This window comes from Nicotiana tabacum, chromosome 23 (assembly GCF_000715075.1).
Source record: "Nicotiana tabacum cultivar K326 chromosome 23, ASM71507v2, whole genome shotgun sequence".
Taxonomy (NCBI): Eukaryota; Viridiplantae; Streptophyta; class Magnoliopsida; order Solanales; family Solanaceae; genus Nicotiana; species Nicotiana tabacum.
Window position 1 is genome coordinate 129,552,865 of NC_134102.1, and position 17,448 is coordinate 129,570,312.

Consider the following 17,448-nt stretch of genomic DNA (forward strand, 5'->3'; position numbering starts at 1 on the left):
TACGACTTTCCCTGAGGTTTCTCTAAAAGGGAAAACAACAAATGTCTTTGTAATTAGTGACCAAAAAGAACACTTTAAAAAGAAAAATTGAAACGTTAACAACCTAATAGAGCCTTTTTTTGCAAAATGGACCCCCTTTGACCCAAACAGTTCAGTCTGCACACGAGTTCTTTTATTTTAATCATAAGTATCCCAGGACCAGACAAAGATTTTGATTCCCGCGCTTGTTTAGATTAAGACTTAAACAGTTGCTTAAACTCATAATCCAATTCTGTAGTTTTAACACATGAATCTTATTACATTATTATACTACTAAAGTACAAACAAATGCAGGATTAGTATTAAGAAGCAAGCTAAGCTGCATAATAATGGTTGGTCATAATCCACAGTAAACCTACCTATACTTCATTATTTAGTGGGATTAAGCCCGCGGCTCGACGGTGGGGGTGGTGCTCTATGTGTTGAAAATGAAAAAGGGTTACTATAAGGCAAAAGAATAGTTAATTTTGCCCTTGTCAGATAAGATAATGGATGAATAATTTAGTAGAGAACCTGATACAGTAGTTGCCTCAATATCTAGAGTACTCCTCTTGGAATCACTGCTTATGTAATTAAGATTCAAAATATGACATGGTATAACCGACTACAACTAAAGAATAAGATCTAGGAAAAGATCTAAATCTTGACAAGCAAAATTGAGGAATAGAACAATCAATCATGTGTAGCATCTATCTTGATTCTTTACATTAAGTCTGTTTGAATGACATAAGAGTATTTAACTTAGATACTGGCAAGATTTTGCTGCAGCTAATTCAACCAAAAGATTTTGTAGTTGTAATTTCATATTGATGATTGATTTCATGCTTCCAAGTGCAAGCAAGAGATGCCTTTAAATCCAATTTTCACCCTATTAAATCTGTGAAAATTGCTTTTTTTTCAATCCCAATTAAAGCTCCTAAAGATATGCAACATTTCTTGCAAGTGCTCCCTCAGTTTTGTGTGTTTAGACTTTTCAAAGATAATCTACAGAGAGAGAAAGAAACAAAGAGAAGACAGCTTCGTGGTAGCTTCAATCGTCATTTTAGTTTTTTTTTTCTTTAGCATTTTTTATATGTGCCCGTTGACAAAGGAATGAGGGTGTTCTCAACTCAAAATAATTCTGGCAATACTATTCTTATCTCCAACTACTTGTACAGCTCTTTTGAGCAACCAACTTGAAAAAACAACAACAACAACAACAATAAATGGAACTATTATTCTAATTAGTTGTAATTCTAGCCTGCCTATTTAAGAACTTCTCCTCGTGGATATGGAGTACATGACAGCAGTTTCTTCTCATTCTACTAATCTTCTTCTCACAACATCTCCTACCATTACTCTCCCACTTACTATTATATTGATAATAAACCAATATATTTCCTTCTCTTTGGGCAGTCTTTTCTCAAGCTCTTTCATACCTCCCTACAAACACATTTCCACTTCCTTCTCTTGGGAAGTTCTTTCTGCCTCCCTTTACAGTTCTTACTTTTAGAATATCTCCAACTTCTCTTCCCCTCATCTATAGATACAGAGAGGCAGATAATATATATTAACTAAGATGATATCAGTGGGTATTTGCATTGGAGCTTTTCTTCTTATAATCATTATACATTGGGTTTACAACTGGAGGAATCCCAGATGCAATGGAAAACTCCCACCAGGTTCAATGGGCTGGCCATTACTTGGGGAAACCATTCAGTTCTTTGCCCCCAATACAGCATCAGATATTGCCCCCTTTGTGAAGGACAGGATGCAAAGGTGGTTGCTGCAATCCACTCTTTTTGGTTTATTATATAGTAATAATAATACAAATTGACATTAGCAGACTTCATTTTACGATCCTAATAAACAAGTCTTTCGCAATTCTTTCAGGTATGGGCCGATTTTTCGAACTAGCGTGGTGGGACGTCCTGTTATAGTATCTACAGACCCCGACCTTAATTACTTCATCTTTCAGCAAGAGGGACAGTTGTTTCAGAGCTGGTATCCAGATACATTCACAGAGATATTTGGAAGGCAGAATGTAGGTTCCTTGCATGGTTTTATGTACAAGTACTTGAAGAACATGGTACTAAACCTTTTTGGTCCTGAAAGTCTGAAAAAGATGATGCCTGAGGTTGAAGAGGCAGTGAACAATAAATTGAATAGGTGGTCAGGTCAGACAAGTGTCGAGATGAAGGAAGCAACTGCCAATGTAAGTTATCCAAACTTTACCCTTCGGTAATTTGCTAAAACGTTCTCAATTTTAATCAGCTAATCTCTTGGTGTTTCTACAGATGATATTTGATCTAACTGCAAAAAAGCTAATCAGCTATGATTCTGAGAACTCATCGGAAAATCTGCGAGAAAGTTTTGTAGCTTTTATACAGGGATTGATTTCCTTCCCTATTGACATTCCCGGAACTGCATATCACAAGTGCTTACAGGTATTAACACTACATATTTAGACTTAGCCATCTGGTACAAGTATTCACTTCTGCAAAAGTCATGTTAGAATGGTGTGCACATATACTTGTTGAAGTAATTAACTGACTCTGGAGGTGATCACCAGGGAAGAAAGAAGGCAATGAAGATGCTAAAGACACTGCTAGAGGAAAGAAGAGCACAGCCTAGGAAGGAACAAAGTGACTTCTTTGATTATGTCTTAGAAGAACTTCAAAGGAAGGACACAATCCTCACGGAGGCAATAGCTCTAGATTTGATGTTTGTACTGCTCTTTGCCAGCTTCGAGACCACCTCTCTGGCTATAACTTTAGCCACTAAATTTCTTCACGACCATCCATTGGCTTTAAAAGAATTAACAGTAAGTGTGACTAATCATCTTCAACTAATCTGCCTCGTTTTTGCATGCCAGTAATAACGTGTTTATAATTCTTTCAGGAGGAACATGAGGCAATAATTAGAAGAAGGGAAAATCCAGCTTCTGGACTTACATGGAAAGAATATAAATCAATGAAATTCACATTTCAGGTACTTTATTCAAAATTGATTTTCCATTCAAAAATTCTTAGTAACCAGAACTAAAAACATTCTTAACGAACATGAATACTGGATGTGTAGGTTATTAATGAAACAGTCAGACTGGCAAATATTGTTCCAGCAATTTTCCGAAAAGCACTAAGAGATGTCAACTTCAAAGGTATGTGATTAAAATTCTTTACCACCATCTTCTTGTGAATAAAGCTCCAGATTTACTCAAAGGAACATACCTTAATATAATACTCCATCTGATGCAGGGTATACCATTCCAGCTGGTTGGGCGATTATGGTTTGTCCTCCGGCAGTGCACTTAAACCCTGACAAATATCAAGATCCCCTTGAATTCAATCCATGGAGATGGGAGGTGAGCCTTTCATACTTTATTGTTACTGTATTTGCACGATACTGAAGGTTAAAGAAAATGAAATTGGTTGCGTGTTATCATAGTGTAATTTTCTCAACTCTTAATGAAATATTCATGGAATACAGGGAGTAGAAATAAATGGAGCTTCTCGAAACTTCATGGCTTTTGGAGGTGGTATGAGATTTTGTGTTGGTACAGATTTCACAAAGGTGCAGATGGCTGTCTTTCTCCACTCCCTCGTGACCAGATACAGGTAAGAACATAACTCGCAGTAATATCTTTGAGGAAAAAAAGAAAGGGAGCTAATATTATAGATGGCGAAAACTGTCAGGTGGGAAACAATCCAAGGAGGAGACACACTGCGGACTCCTGGTCTACAATTTCCCAACGGTTACCACATTAGGCTCTCGGAAAAAGATGAGAAGATACAATAGTCAACAACGAAAAATGAGGAAATCAGTAGAAGTGTCCAAGAATACAAACTTACCCGGATATTCTCAAAGCAGCAAAAGATAATGTCGCTGACAGAGTGCTGGGACAAAGAAAGAAAGAACTCAGCAAATCATTAGTCTGGGGAAATTTTGCTAAAATTTACTGATATCAATGTCTATACATATATTTTTTTTTATTTTTTTTTTATTTTTATGATTTCAACACAAAGTGTAGTTGTTATTGAAGAAGAAAAGAACAAAAGTGTGTATAAATTCAATACATGGTACAGTTTTGAATTAAGAACTACTAATCAATGCCTACAGTTTTGCAAAGTTCACTATTTCCTGCTCCCCCATATTTCAAAACCCTGCTCTTCCCCGCAGAATATCTCTAGAGTATTTAGTTTGAACTAGAGATACGAGGGGTCAAAAGAATGTTATAAAGAAAAAACCAAATTTAACATCTTCTCTACATGACATAGCGGCAAGGCTCTGACAATCACTGTCAAACCAGTTCTAGTCAGTCTTTCCACTTGCTTTGCCTCTTATGATGTGTGTCATTTAAGATGGGATGTTTGTGCCTTAGATATTCATCTTGATTTTCAGCACTTGGCTTCTTGTTTATGACAAGTCCTCCCAAAGTTTCTCTCTCTTTTATTCGTCTGTGATGTCTCAAGTGGTCCTCTCCATTCCTTGAACGAAGTGGCTTTGTAATGCCTGAGCTCTTGGTTTTTCCATGTTTGTGCTTATCCTTGTGCACATGATGAAGGTAGTGATGATAATCAGTTTCTCTCAAAAGATTCTCGTGCCTTGAATCATTATGAAGCTTTGTGTGCCCCCTTTGTGTATGATGCTTATGATGCCTTGGCTCATTCTTATGACTTTTCTTCTTATGATGAATTCCTAATGGGTCAGGATTGTAACTATGCTTCCAATGACTCATGTGATTATCTTCAGTAATTGAAAAATGATCATCCCACCAGTCATACAGAGGATCAAATAAACCTTTCTGGTGAAGAAGCCAGAGTAGTACAATCACTGCAATTCACAAAAGTAACATAGCGTAAAAAATGTTTCTTCATTCAACTTCTAAAAGATCAGTAAAAGAGTCAAGTAAGCAAGAAACCTGTTGGAAGAATTGCCAAGAACAGACAAAACATTACTACCCAAGTGATGCAGATGTACTGTATATGGCAGCTGAAGTCGAAGAATCCAGAGCACTTCATTCTGTAACTTGGATAATCAGGGTTGCATAATCAGATCCAAAAAGTAACTTGGGCACAACTAGTTTCTCTCAGGAAATAGACAGGAATTACTCTTACTTTCAGCGAAATATAAACTTCCGCATCAAACATCAGCAAACTAAATCAAATAACAAAATAATATAAATTTCGTGCAATTGTATGTCCTCCTTTACTCAGCATGAGATTATGGCTGTCAGCATTCTTCTTCATAAGACGAAATATGTCCTTAGGATGGTATATGATATGTTCAAGCACCCAACATGATGGAAATAGCCAATCTATGAATTAAACGCCCTAATCAAGAATAGGATAATTCGAAAGAGAGAATTGGAAGTCTACAAGAAGAGATGCATCAATGTCTCAAATAAAACTTCAATTGGTCATGAGAGAAACATTCAGGAATAAATCTAAGACTATATCACTTTTGGTCCAGAAAGCAGAGGCAATAGCTCTTGCCACATCATAATGTAGAAAGAACTGATAACAGAACCTAAGTAGCTATTTAAGTTCAATTTGGAAAAAAAGATGTTGTTGGTCTCCTAAATTAAATTTATACACTATCACCGATATTTTTAGTTAATATATGTAGAAGACCCTAACAACTCTTTTAGTTAAAAATATTTGTAAACTAAAAGCTGATCAGGAAATTATTTTATCCAAAGAAAGGCTAATCAGAAAATTAACATGAAAACTGAAGTTATATGAAAGGAATACTCAAACACTACTCAAAAACCTTAAGCGGATGCAATGAATACATATATTGCCTACAGTTTAACATGGTTAGCAAGAGACCAATGTAATACAGATGGAAACTTAACATTGAGGGTATACCAATAGATATCTATAACTCCTGCCTAGAGCACTCAAGTCAGTATATAATCTTAGTGAAATCAATTACGAGCTTTAAACTTTACTGAAACTCAATTGGAAACAGCATAAAAGTCTTCCAAGAGTCTATATCTATAATATGCTTTATTGGTGATCATTTGGCACTAAATAAACATAAAAGATTTGCATACCTGCAACTTTTCCCTGTGATAAAATCTGTCAGATTGTCCCAAAAATTTTTCCATAGATCCTCAATGCTCTCAAAGAAACCATTGATACTTGTCTTAGGAGGTTGAAATGGAATCTGCATTAAGAAGATGACGTGTGATACAAATAAGAGTGAGTGCAGGACATTGCATGTTTATCTGACAGCCTCACCAACAATGTTCTCTGACGAATGGTTGAGAAATAAATCCTAGAGAGATCAGTCTTAGGATAATCTAATGGCTAAATGGATATAGGTAGGAGGAGAAAAAGAACGCATACTCTCAAAAGCTAGTTTCACAAAATACTAATTGGAATCCACCGAAGCTATTCTTTCTGGGAATTAAAACTGAAACTTTGTTGGAGTCCTGGGAGGCAAAACTGATGGGATAGGAACAGTTTTTGAAAGTGCAATTATTTACTTCAATCAGGCACAAAAGAAAAGGAAGCTTTTCCATTCCATTCTCTCTACCCTTTTGTGAATTAAACACACTGTAATCTCATCCAATGATAGCAGAAACCAAACCTCTTTCCAGGTTGACACCTATAAGGAAAAATGCAGAGATAATTACAAATGGAAAGAAGCTAAACAAATGCTTCCAGCAACACACATATTTGTTATCATATAGTCCTACTGAAAAGCACATATGCCACTCTCTTTCTGTTAGGTAAGTTTCTGCCCCCTCAAACTAATCATTCAAGATGCTAAGGTTCAAACTCCAAACATGTGCAGATAACAAATCCTTTGAAACGAAGTACCTTCTCTCTTAAAGGCATAAATTCAGACCGGCCCCCATGTTAGACTACTAACTTCAACTTATCATTGGTCTAAATCTGTGAACTACGCAGGAAGAAGAGAAATTTTCGTGGTGTCTCCATTCCACTCTCCCCACCATTTAGCCCATTATATCATTGTTTTTATATTGCTAGAAAAAAATATGCACAAACACAGTGTGTACCAAGATTTCCAGCATAAACTACAGCTGACCTGTGATCCATTATCCAGAACAGTAGCTGTGGTTGTGAATTGACACTCTGCCCGATCAACTTCATTAAAATCTGAGTCCTTCAGTATTGCTGCAACAAAGAGTAAACATAGAAGATGTGGCATCTCCAAAATCATCCACTACCTCTCATGCCCTCCTCATTAATATCCTACCTGAGCAGACATACTTTGCAGCTTGATCACTTGCTGGGTATAACTTGAATGCTCGAGTCATGACTTCATTTGCCTTCATTATATAAAATTGTTCCTGCAGCACCATAAGGTTTACTAAAGTTACTTCTTCTAAAATTATCATGATTTTGTCCATATATCAGAAATAAGTAATGATAACCTCCATTTGGCTGACACCGGCTGAGCATTCGAACTGCATGATGAAAAGGTCAATTATGAAAAGTTCACAAATTATTCAAGCAGAATGACGTATATCTGTGATTCTACAAAAACTGCTAATTGACTTGCTAAATCAGAATTAAGTTTACAGGCTTGCGATGGTTTGATAAAGTTTCTGTTTTCAGACATCTATGTGTTTTTCTAGAATCCCATAACAAGTTGTGAAGTTTCTGAATGAAAAAGAAAAAAAAGGAATGATACACCAAGGACCTCGCAGATATTTAACAGTTGTCCACTGGTGAAATTTGCTCAGATTAGATCAGGGGTAGCACAAAGGAAATTATCAAGTTGGTAATGAAAGCAAATATACACCAAGATAATGCTACAATGATGTAGCATGACTTATTCTGGGACTTCCGTTTTTTCCTTCCTTTCTCCTTTGTGGATTGGGGGTGCGGGTGGTCTATGGAACATTTCAGTGAGGGGAAGACTCGTCCAGGGCCAAAGCATGATGCAGGCCTCAAAGAGGACTTACTTTGGACGTACAGGTTATCCAGCAGAGGTGGTAACCAAGACCTCTCAAGCAAGCATTCGATCCTTACAAACTGAGCCAACTCCTGTTGTCGACTTAATTCTGGGACATGAATGTGGAACTTTATCCTTTTAAATAGCATAGCAGAACATTAAACTGATGAACAGATATAACACATATATTTTAACTGTCTAAGCATAAAGTACATAAAGTAGTTGTCTACCGTGAGGCTGTAGGACGCTTCCACTTCACCTATATTTTTTGTTGTAATTGTTGCTGTTCCAAATTGAGTTAGAGCTTCAAAAGTTGGGATTGTAATACTTATAATTTTGCCAGGACTCCTGCATAAAAGGCCCAAATCAATCTATACAGATGAAGAAGTTTTCTGTTTTAATGTGATGGTATTTTGATTTTACATCACATATCCTTATACTTATGAAATTGTTCCAAGCTAAAAAGGGACAGCTTTTCTCTCATTTTCCTATTAGTTGATAATGGTTGTTGTTCCTTAAAAGTTCGATGTACTATGCTTCTTAAAATTGTAATTTGGTTAGTACTTGGCATTTCATAATAAAGGACAAATTGTTTTCTATTAAGAAACATAAATAATAGTAGCAAAAGATAAAGTCATATACAGAACTACGACCACAATTAAAACTAAACAATCTCCGTTGTATGAATAACTGCAAGGACAAAAATAGCAGATTAATCTTGCAAATAGAAAAAAATCTTACTCAAAAGAGCTACTTATCTTAACACTTGAATATCGAAGTAGAAGTCTAAAACATCAAATATGTTCTCAAATGGCTGATTATCAAATGCTGCCTAAATTTATTTGATAGGAAAAATATCAAAAGGTAATTTGAGATAACGTTTTCTGGACTGCATAATAGTTAAACAAATCTAATAAATTGATGAAGAAGCACTACGGAATTGGTCCCTTATCTCATTATGTCTTTGTCTTTGTTATTGCAGGCTCGATCTGGAGGTGATACAAAATCAGCATCACATAAGCTCACATTTTTCAGATAAAGGGGAACATGGATTAAAAACTATGCAAAGGAGAACCACAAGGACAAAGCACTAATACCTAATAAGGTGACTGACCTTTGATACACATATTCTATATCATCTGCATTTAGTTCTATCAAGAGATTTGTGTTCAGGACTTCTGTAATTCCAATAGAGAATGCATGACTTCCTGCATTCTGCAGACACTTGTAAATTACAAGCAGAAGCAAAAGACATCTGTGCAGACACAAAATCTAAACCCGAAACTTAACTGGATGCTGATTGATTCTTTCAAACCTTCCTTGCACGCAGTATAGCGGCACCTGATTTCTACTGATTCTATTCTGGTCAGCCTGCAAGATAAAATTACTCACAGTTCAAGTCTGGAACATTGTGAATTGCTTCTAAGGTCCATTTGTACTTCAACCACCGTTTTCCCCATGTCATTTATATCTACTTTTAGTATAAATGTGCTGGTTGAATCTCAAATTGGTATTTAAACAAGCCACTGGAATAGTAGACACGTAGGGAGAAAATGTCTTCAAACACCAGCAACAAAGAAAAAGGGAAAACATGGGCAGCACAAGCCTGTAGGATATAGAAACAGATAACAAATAAACAACCATTACAGAAATCTAAAAGATGTCTCTTTCATGCAGTTTAGACAGATATATGAATTGGATTAGACAGACATACGAATTGGATTAGACAGATATATGAATTGGATAAGACCACCATTATGGTGCAAATGTCGTAGTGGCAAGAAAATTTGGAATGAAATTACTTAAAAAGGAAAACAAAGAGAGCAAGACTGCAGTAGAATAAGTTTTCGAATGACGTGTGAATTTATTAGACAAATAAAATCCTATTTTAGAAAATGAGCATAGTTTTTAAATTTACTGACATCCCAAAAGTTCCATAGTTGATTGTGCAGGCAACTCCAAAATGATGCTGAACAAAAAGCTGACTGCGCATTGAACGCGTCGTAACCTACACCAATTTTGTTACATTCAAGCCCGTCTAACGTAAACCTCACTCTCTCAAGTAGCATCCACATGGAAAAATTGCTCCCCAGATTTTGTGGTTGACCTGGGCCACCCTTCAACAAAAGGGATACAAAAACCTCTTAATATCACAAATGATAAGAGTACCCAAGAATGGCAAACAAAAAATTCCATCGGAAAGAAGAAACAAATTGCAGTGAGCATATAGAAACGCTTCCATGATCAACAAAAAAACACATGGCCAAAAGTAACTAGTTGTACAAAGCAATTGCATATGCAATAAAGTAATACGCATTATTCCTTTTTTTCCTGATAAGGGAGTAATAAGCATTATTCTTGTCCTTCAAGAATTAAATTTGCATAATACATCACTTTAAGGAGTGCTTTCTAGTTTCTAGTATAGCATATTCTCAGTGATTTATATCAGGTAAAATTGAAAACTGTTAAAGAGTTCTCTTTCAGAGTGAGATGAGTGACAAGATCTACCTGTCTTGGTATAACAAGGTAGAGGTCATCAAAAGACGGAATATCAGTGTATCCAACATAGTCTCCAACCAGATTAACCCGCAGAAAACTATCACTGGATGTAGCAGTTCTATTTAATTTTGGGATGTCATAGGGGAGCTGAATGCTTTTTCCGATTACAGTTTATGTAGAGTGCATAACTCTTGCCATAGCATAATTTTACTGTTTCCATTAACTCCAAAAACTTAAATGCTCCATAACACGCAAATGTGGTGAAATTCCATCCGGAAGCTTCAGAAATAAAAAATGAACATATTCCATATATCTCAAGTATAATACACTAGTCAAACTCTCTATTCTGCAGTTGAATGTCACAATAACTCTAATATTTTATTTTATACAATATATCAGTAGTTACTTCTTTCATGTAAAATCATCACAAAAAGGTGCATATAATTTCTCAGTGATTTATATCAGGTAAAATTGAAAACTGTTAAAGAGTTCTCTTTCAGAGTGAGATGAGTGACAAGATCTACCTGTCTTGGTATAACAAGGTAGAGGTCATCAAAAGACGGAATATCAGTGTATCCAACATAGTCTCCAACCAGATTAACCCGCAGAAAACTATCACTGGATGTAGCAGTTCTATTTTCCGGACCGACAATCACTTCCTGCCGCCAATAATTCACAATGAATCAACTATTACATCTATACCCTTCACATGCAAAAGTGAGTGGAATATCATCATTCCACCAGAAAAAGGCATGGTTTTGATTTTATCATTGGTACTGCTTCTGCTAATTATTCCTATATTCATATTTGCACCATATATTAAACTCTTGCAGGCAGTAGTATATTTTTCAATTGTTTTTTCCATTGAGATGACCAAAGGAGTTAGCTTGACGACATATTCTAGTTTAGTTATACTAGTTTTGATAATTCATAATCTTCTAAGATGATGGAACAAAATATACTCTCCATCCCAAAAACTGAATATTGTCAAACAAATGAGATGGAGAAGTGTGAATTTGTCAATATTAATATGCAGAAGAAATGGTGAAAGGTGAACTGGTGAAGATACGGAAAATGCCTGTCTATAGCTGATTTTTAGGAGCTAATGCCCAGAAAGACAGATAAATCAATTCTAAACTAGCTGTACATGAAAACATGTAAAGGAGATAAAGCACAGTGCTGAAGACTAGCAAAGCAACACTATTTTGCAACATTGGTCTTTCTCCAATTCATGCTGCTGGCTTCTCTCTCTACTAACTAGCATATATCAATCAATCAACTATGCCTCAATCTCATACAAAGTTGGATGTTTAATAACTAACATATTTCAAAGAAATGATCCTGCATACAAGACACCACCATAACTTAGACACTACAAAACAAAATAAAAAGGAAATGAGTGCTTTATGCTGAGAAATTAAATGGGAAACAAGTATGCATGGTGGAGCGTAAAATATAAAAGATGCTTGGAAGGATTTCCAGAGAAAATACCGAATTCTGAGATTGCTTCTTAACGTCAATTCGGATGGTAAATCCAATTGAGCGCTGCCCAATGCCAAATACATGGAACCTAAAGGCAGAGAGAACTGTTTGCAACATTAAATAATCTTTACATGTCACTATAGTGTTGCATAAAGCTAGTAACAATAAAATATATCACTGGTAGAGAAGGAATGTATTGAAACTGAAATGTTATAAGAAGCATGTTAGAACGGCATCTTCAGAAAACCATTTTAACGTTTTAACATCTGCAAAAAAACAATTTTGATCCAAGAAGCTAGATGACTTTCAAAATTAATTGATCTCAAATCATAACACGAATTTCCATAGAGATTTCATTGACACAAAATGGAGAACTATAAAGACCTTACCAGTCACCTGGAAACCGAAGACAGTGAGCAGTGTTTGCCTTGCCGTGCATCATCTTGTCAACTAAATCAAGAAACTATATCAGCTAGGAAACAATTTCTTGCTAACTCTATAATATCCACTGAAGATGAAAGATTCTTTGAAAACTGGATATGAACTTACAAAAGTTTCCACATGATGAAGGAACCCTTCGCTGATCTCCACAAGGACAACAGGTAGGCTGAGAAGAAATAATAGAAGAAGGATTACATCCTGTGCTAGGCTAAATCAATAAGGGAAAATTTTCAATGGGAGAAAATATTGTGAAGTAGACCTTCCGGTTATTAGTAGATAATATGTTCAACATTAACTGAACATATTCATTTGCCTTTTCAACAATACTCCTAAATACAGTTTTAAATGGATGACCTCCACTTACCTTTAAAAATTCAATTTGAAAGACAGCTCTTAGGTATTATGATTGGCAGCAAATTTCCTTAGATCTCTAGTTATAGCAGTCATTAAGAAATTGGATATATCTCTCCTTTATTTTTCTACGGCATGAATTTTTTTCTGAAAAACCATCCCAGATTGCAGATATAGTCATCGTAAGTATGGCAAGATGATGAATGTATCAGTGGGTCATGTTAAGCTATGACAAGAAACAATTCTACCAGGATGAAGAAACAATTAAAAATCTCATGTTACCTGAGTGTTCTCGATAATATGTCCGTTCTCATCCCTCAACCTATTAAAAACATCAAGAAGTTACTTAGCTGACACAGAAAGCACTTTTGAAAAGTTAGGAATCACAAAAATATAAACATTTAAGCCTTAAAAAGTGTTAGCAGAGGAGTTGGTGGAAAGATAGCATAAAGATGAAATGTCTGCCAAGAAGCAATGTCAGATCCAAACCTCTACAGAGACAGGAGACATGAATAGTAGTCTAAACTTAGCATACTCGCACCATAGAAAAAAGGGGGCAAATTCAAATATTCAAAAATACACAGGCCATCAATCATTTCTCAAGATTATATACCTGTTCAGTTGGAGGAAACTCAAAGGACGAAAAGTAAGATGATGATACTTAGATGGTTGTACTCTTCTATCTATCAATATGAGTTTTTCTGGCAGCTAATGAGATAGTTATAAATTGTTATTTACTTGATAGTGGCAAGTCTGGTCATACTAAATAGAAGAAGTATGTGGGAACACTATGTGGTGTGAGTGTCAATTAAGTTCTGTGAGTCTGTGACCAATATCGCGGAACTATCTCAAATCCACATAGGGCATCCTTTGCAGCCACAGTTATCTCCTTTTGCATTCAATCTGATTTCCGTCAAATGGTGCACATTTAGGAGGAAACGGAATCCTCTAAGACTGGAAACACATCCTCAACACTTCAGGCTACTTAACTTATCATCATATAAGCCTTCAATCATCACGGCTCCTAGAATTTCCATTAAAAGGCCTTTGGTACTAAGCTCTTCCGGAGCTTTGATTATAGATTATGCCACTGATATATACGTGTGAATCCATGTGATGTTTATACTCTAAATACGTGCTGTAATTCATCCATTATCTATAACTAGAACTTAAAGTAAATGCAGGTTTATGTCAAACATCAAATCACAATCATCAAATCCATCTTAAACACCCGTTTGGTTTAGGGAACTGTCTCTTTAGCTAATCGGATATACCGATTCATTTTCTCTATCAAATAACAACAATGGAAGGCTATAAGGCACAGCTGGCTTGGAAACAAGTTTGCAGCTTACCTCTGAACACGGACCGCTGAGGAATAACATTTTGAGGCAATCAAGGACTAAAAATTTCATCAAAGTTTTTGGTCGTATTATTTATGAAATGACAACCTAGATTGCAAATATCATATATCTTTTCTGAATTTATCTATGTTTAAGGCAGTGAAACGCAAGGGGAACTATCCGCCTAGATTCCCGAATGATTATTTTTTCTTTTGACATTCCTTTCATATCGTCTTCAAGATTTCTAGGAAGATGGAAATTGGAGCCAAATTTGGACTTACCCATAAGATAGAAAAGTCAAAGCTGATATTTATGAAATTCAATAGCAGAACTATTTAGTCACCGGATACTTGTGAATTAACCAAATTCAGATGCCATAGAATCACAAACAAAGATTGTTGATGAAAAATGAAAAAATAGCCTAAAGTAAGTCCAATTTGGAAAAGAACACTATCAAAATGAATTACCTCTCACATATTTTCACCCTATCTGCCCCAGCATCTGGCTCACACTTGCGTGTATTGACATAGAATTCTTGTGGTTTATAAGCAACATCCTACACGAGAAAAGTCAATTAAACTGAGAGAAAGCAATACCATGGAATTAAACTCAAAACAAGGATCGGACGTGTTATCTTTTTTTTGCTTCCCTTTTCCAACTGTCTACTATTTGGTGGCCTAAACAAGTTTCTGTACAAGACCATATAACAGTGACTCCGACCTACTGCAAGTATTGTTCCACCATTATGGCAAATCAGATAAGTCAATTATTTGTCATAAGAGAAATGAAAGTGTACAGGATAATAAATATAGCAATAGAAAAGCTTCTTCAGGAATAAGTGCTACCAGAGAACATGAGTGCGTTTTGGAGAAATTACATGGATCAATATATGGAAGGATTGCTTCGATATAAACATTGCTTAACAATATCTATCCGATGAACTGTAATTGTGAGAATGCACCGGAGAAAAATCTATTTTTTAACAATGATACAATGAGCCCTATATATAATACATATTCTACTCCTACTACATTTGGGACTAGGACATATTCTACTCCTACGTATAGGACTAGGACTATTTACACATAACTATCTAACACTCCCCTCAAGCCGATGTATACAAATCATATGTACCGAGCTTGTTACATATGTAACTAATACGAGGACCAGTGAGGGACCTGATGAAAATATCTGCAAGCTAATCATTCGATATACAAGGCCACTAGACTCCCCCTGAGCAACAAAACCAAGTGGTTGCTCATAAGCAGAAGTTGGCCGAAAGGTCGCCGGAAAAATTTGAAAATAGTGAGACTAAGCCGAATTTCACACTACAAAATAGGTTCTAAAACACCACCAGAAAACAGAAACTTTTTTGAAAATTATTGTTCACATCGGGAAATTACTGTTCACGCCAGAGAAAATAAAAGTTGTCAGAATTTGATGTAATTTATATGGGTAGGCTCAGAATCACTGGACGAGTAAGTTGTCCTGAGGAAGTTTTGTCAAAAAGTGGCCGGAATGGCTCACACGCGCCGAAAAAGTTATTGTAGCTCGACGGAACCCTAGTTATGGCGGCGCGTGGAGGCGCGTGAGGGACTATCTGCCGGAGCTATTGACTGTTTCCGAACAAGATGATAGTGTTGGTTTTTGCACAACACTTAACGATGAGGAGATAACGCAAATCAATCTTGAGTCATCAACCGGTAAGAGACACGGTGACTGACTTTTCTGTTCCGATGGGACTGAAATTTCTGGGGCTTGGTGGCATAAGGGCTTCAGATCCGATGGTGGTACTGGTATATGCACAGTACCACTGTAGCAGTGATGAACCCTGGGAACAAGACAAAGTTGCCGGAAAATTGCACGACGACGAGATCTTTCTTCCCGGATGTCGCTGGAATGACGCACAACGATCATTTTCTCACTGAAACTCTGATACCATGTGAGAATGTACGGGAGAAAAATCTATTTTTTAACAATGATACAATGAGCCCTATATATAATACATATTCTACTCCTACTACAGATGGGACTAGGACATATTCTACTCCTACTACATATAGGACTAGAACTATTTACACATAACTATCTAACAGTAATATACACACGACGATCAAGTTTACTTAAAGATGTAATGTAAGGGCCTCCAGCTTCAAACTGATAACATAGTATAAGAAAAGAAATTGGCCTCCAGCTTCAAACGATAACATAGTATAAGAAAATAAATTATTCCAAAAATTCCATCGAGTTATCAGAATTCAGAACTACTTAATATTTGCACGGTGTAATTCAGCAGCATTACTGAATGAAACAAAGTTCCACACTTATTCTACAGCAAAAACATACTTCCACAAACATTATACATAAGAAAGGAAAGGAGACAAACATTTGACAAAAACTCCATTAACAACATTATTTCAAACAATTCCAACAGCTTTTTGAGAATTCAATTCATTTAACTATATTCAAATTTTAACCTTTTTCCAGATTCAAATTTTAACGTTTGATGCAGAGCTCCTCTATCAAACTTAACTTTTCACTTATCACTGGTATATTTTCTTCCACAATTACTAAAAACATACAAAGGTCAAAACTCAATGTCCAGTCAAACACAGAATGTTTTAAAACGTACTCGTATATATGTCAACTCATACAAAGCATATGCGGCGGATTTGTTAATGGTAACAACCGGCGGAACTCGAAGTGTTCGCATGTTAGTGCTTGAGTTATCTTCCACTTCAACTATCTCTGCCACCAATGAAGCCTCATTTCCACTCTAGAAAAAATAAACTCAAACATCAAATTCGCATTTACACACAATTGGTTAATCTACAACAATCGATTGTTAAATCAGAAGTTTCTAGAAGAAGATAGAGAGATCAATTACCGATTCACTGGGAACAGCCAAGTCGATGATGATTTTGTTGGTACAATTTAGGCGATTCGAATCGGAAACTTTCTCGCATTTTTGAAGCTTTGATTTGGAGAGGATTTGTACTGCGGAAGCGTATTGAAGAAGAAAGAACAGAGTGAAGAGTATGAGAAGAACGAGCGGTTTCATTGTGGGACTTTTGATTTTTGAGTGTTAAAATTGTGAAACTGGCAATTGTCAGGGCATATATATAGTGTAGTGGGCACGGTTTTGGCGCGCCTGTAACTGCACCTAACGTTGGGTTTTGCAGGTAGGTCCTCTAACATTCCAGTATTTCTAAAAGAGTCCTGAAAAGTCTTTTGTATCTTCCATCTCAGCGATAACTGAAATTATGGCGATTAAATTTATTATTATCGTGAATTACGTTTTTAGTCTTACTTAAATTTTAAATAAATGCTTATGCACGCATCATATAACTAATCTCTACGATGCTAATTCTTGTATAACTTGTAT

At 36.0% G+C, this 17,448-nt stretch overlaps 2 protein-coding genes across 2 annotated transcripts; one reads left to right on the forward strand and one right to left on the reverse strand.

Moving 5' to 3' along the window:
- Positions 1 to 1,123: 1,123 nt before the first annotated feature.
- On the forward strand, positions 1,124 to 4,318 carry LOC107799301 (cytochrome P450 87A3-like). The gene is made up of 9 exons (XM_016622394.2): positions 1,124 to 1,797; positions 1,912 to 2,233; positions 2,316 to 2,465; positions 2,591 to 2,842; positions 2,920 to 3,009; positions 3,100 to 3,178; positions 3,276 to 3,382; positions 3,508 to 3,635; positions 3,714 to 4,318. Exons 1-9 carry the CDS (start codon positions 1,598 to 1,600, stop codon positions 3,814 to 3,816), a joined length of 1,431 nt encoding a protein of 476 aa, XP_016477880.1. The 5' UTR covers positions 1,124 to 1,597; the 3' UTR covers positions 3,817 to 4,318.
- Positions 4,319 to 4,333: 15 nt separating this feature from the next.
- LOC107799300 (protein HAPLESS 2-like) lies at positions 4,334 to 17,141 on the reverse strand. The gene is made up of 18 exons (XM_016622393.2): positions 16,951 to 17,141; positions 16,696 to 16,839; positions 14,531 to 14,619; positions 13,006 to 13,045; positions 12,481 to 12,538; positions 12,321 to 12,381; positions 11,941 to 12,019; positions 10,974 to 11,108; positions 9,873 to 10,067; positions 9,241 to 9,321; positions 9,065 to 9,165; positions 8,181 to 8,298; positions 7,427 to 7,459; positions 7,249 to 7,342; positions 7,078 to 7,166; positions 6,077 to 6,189; positions 4,940 to 5,040; positions 4,334 to 4,851 (listed from the first exon to the last, which is right to left on the reverse strand). The coding sequence occupies exons 1-18, from the start codon at positions 17,122 to 17,124 to the stop codon at positions 4,334 to 4,336; spliced, it is 2,223 nt and encodes a 740-aa protein (XP_016477879.2). The 5' UTR covers positions 17,125 to 17,141.
- Between the last annotated feature and the right edge of the window lie 307 nt (positions 17,142 to 17,448).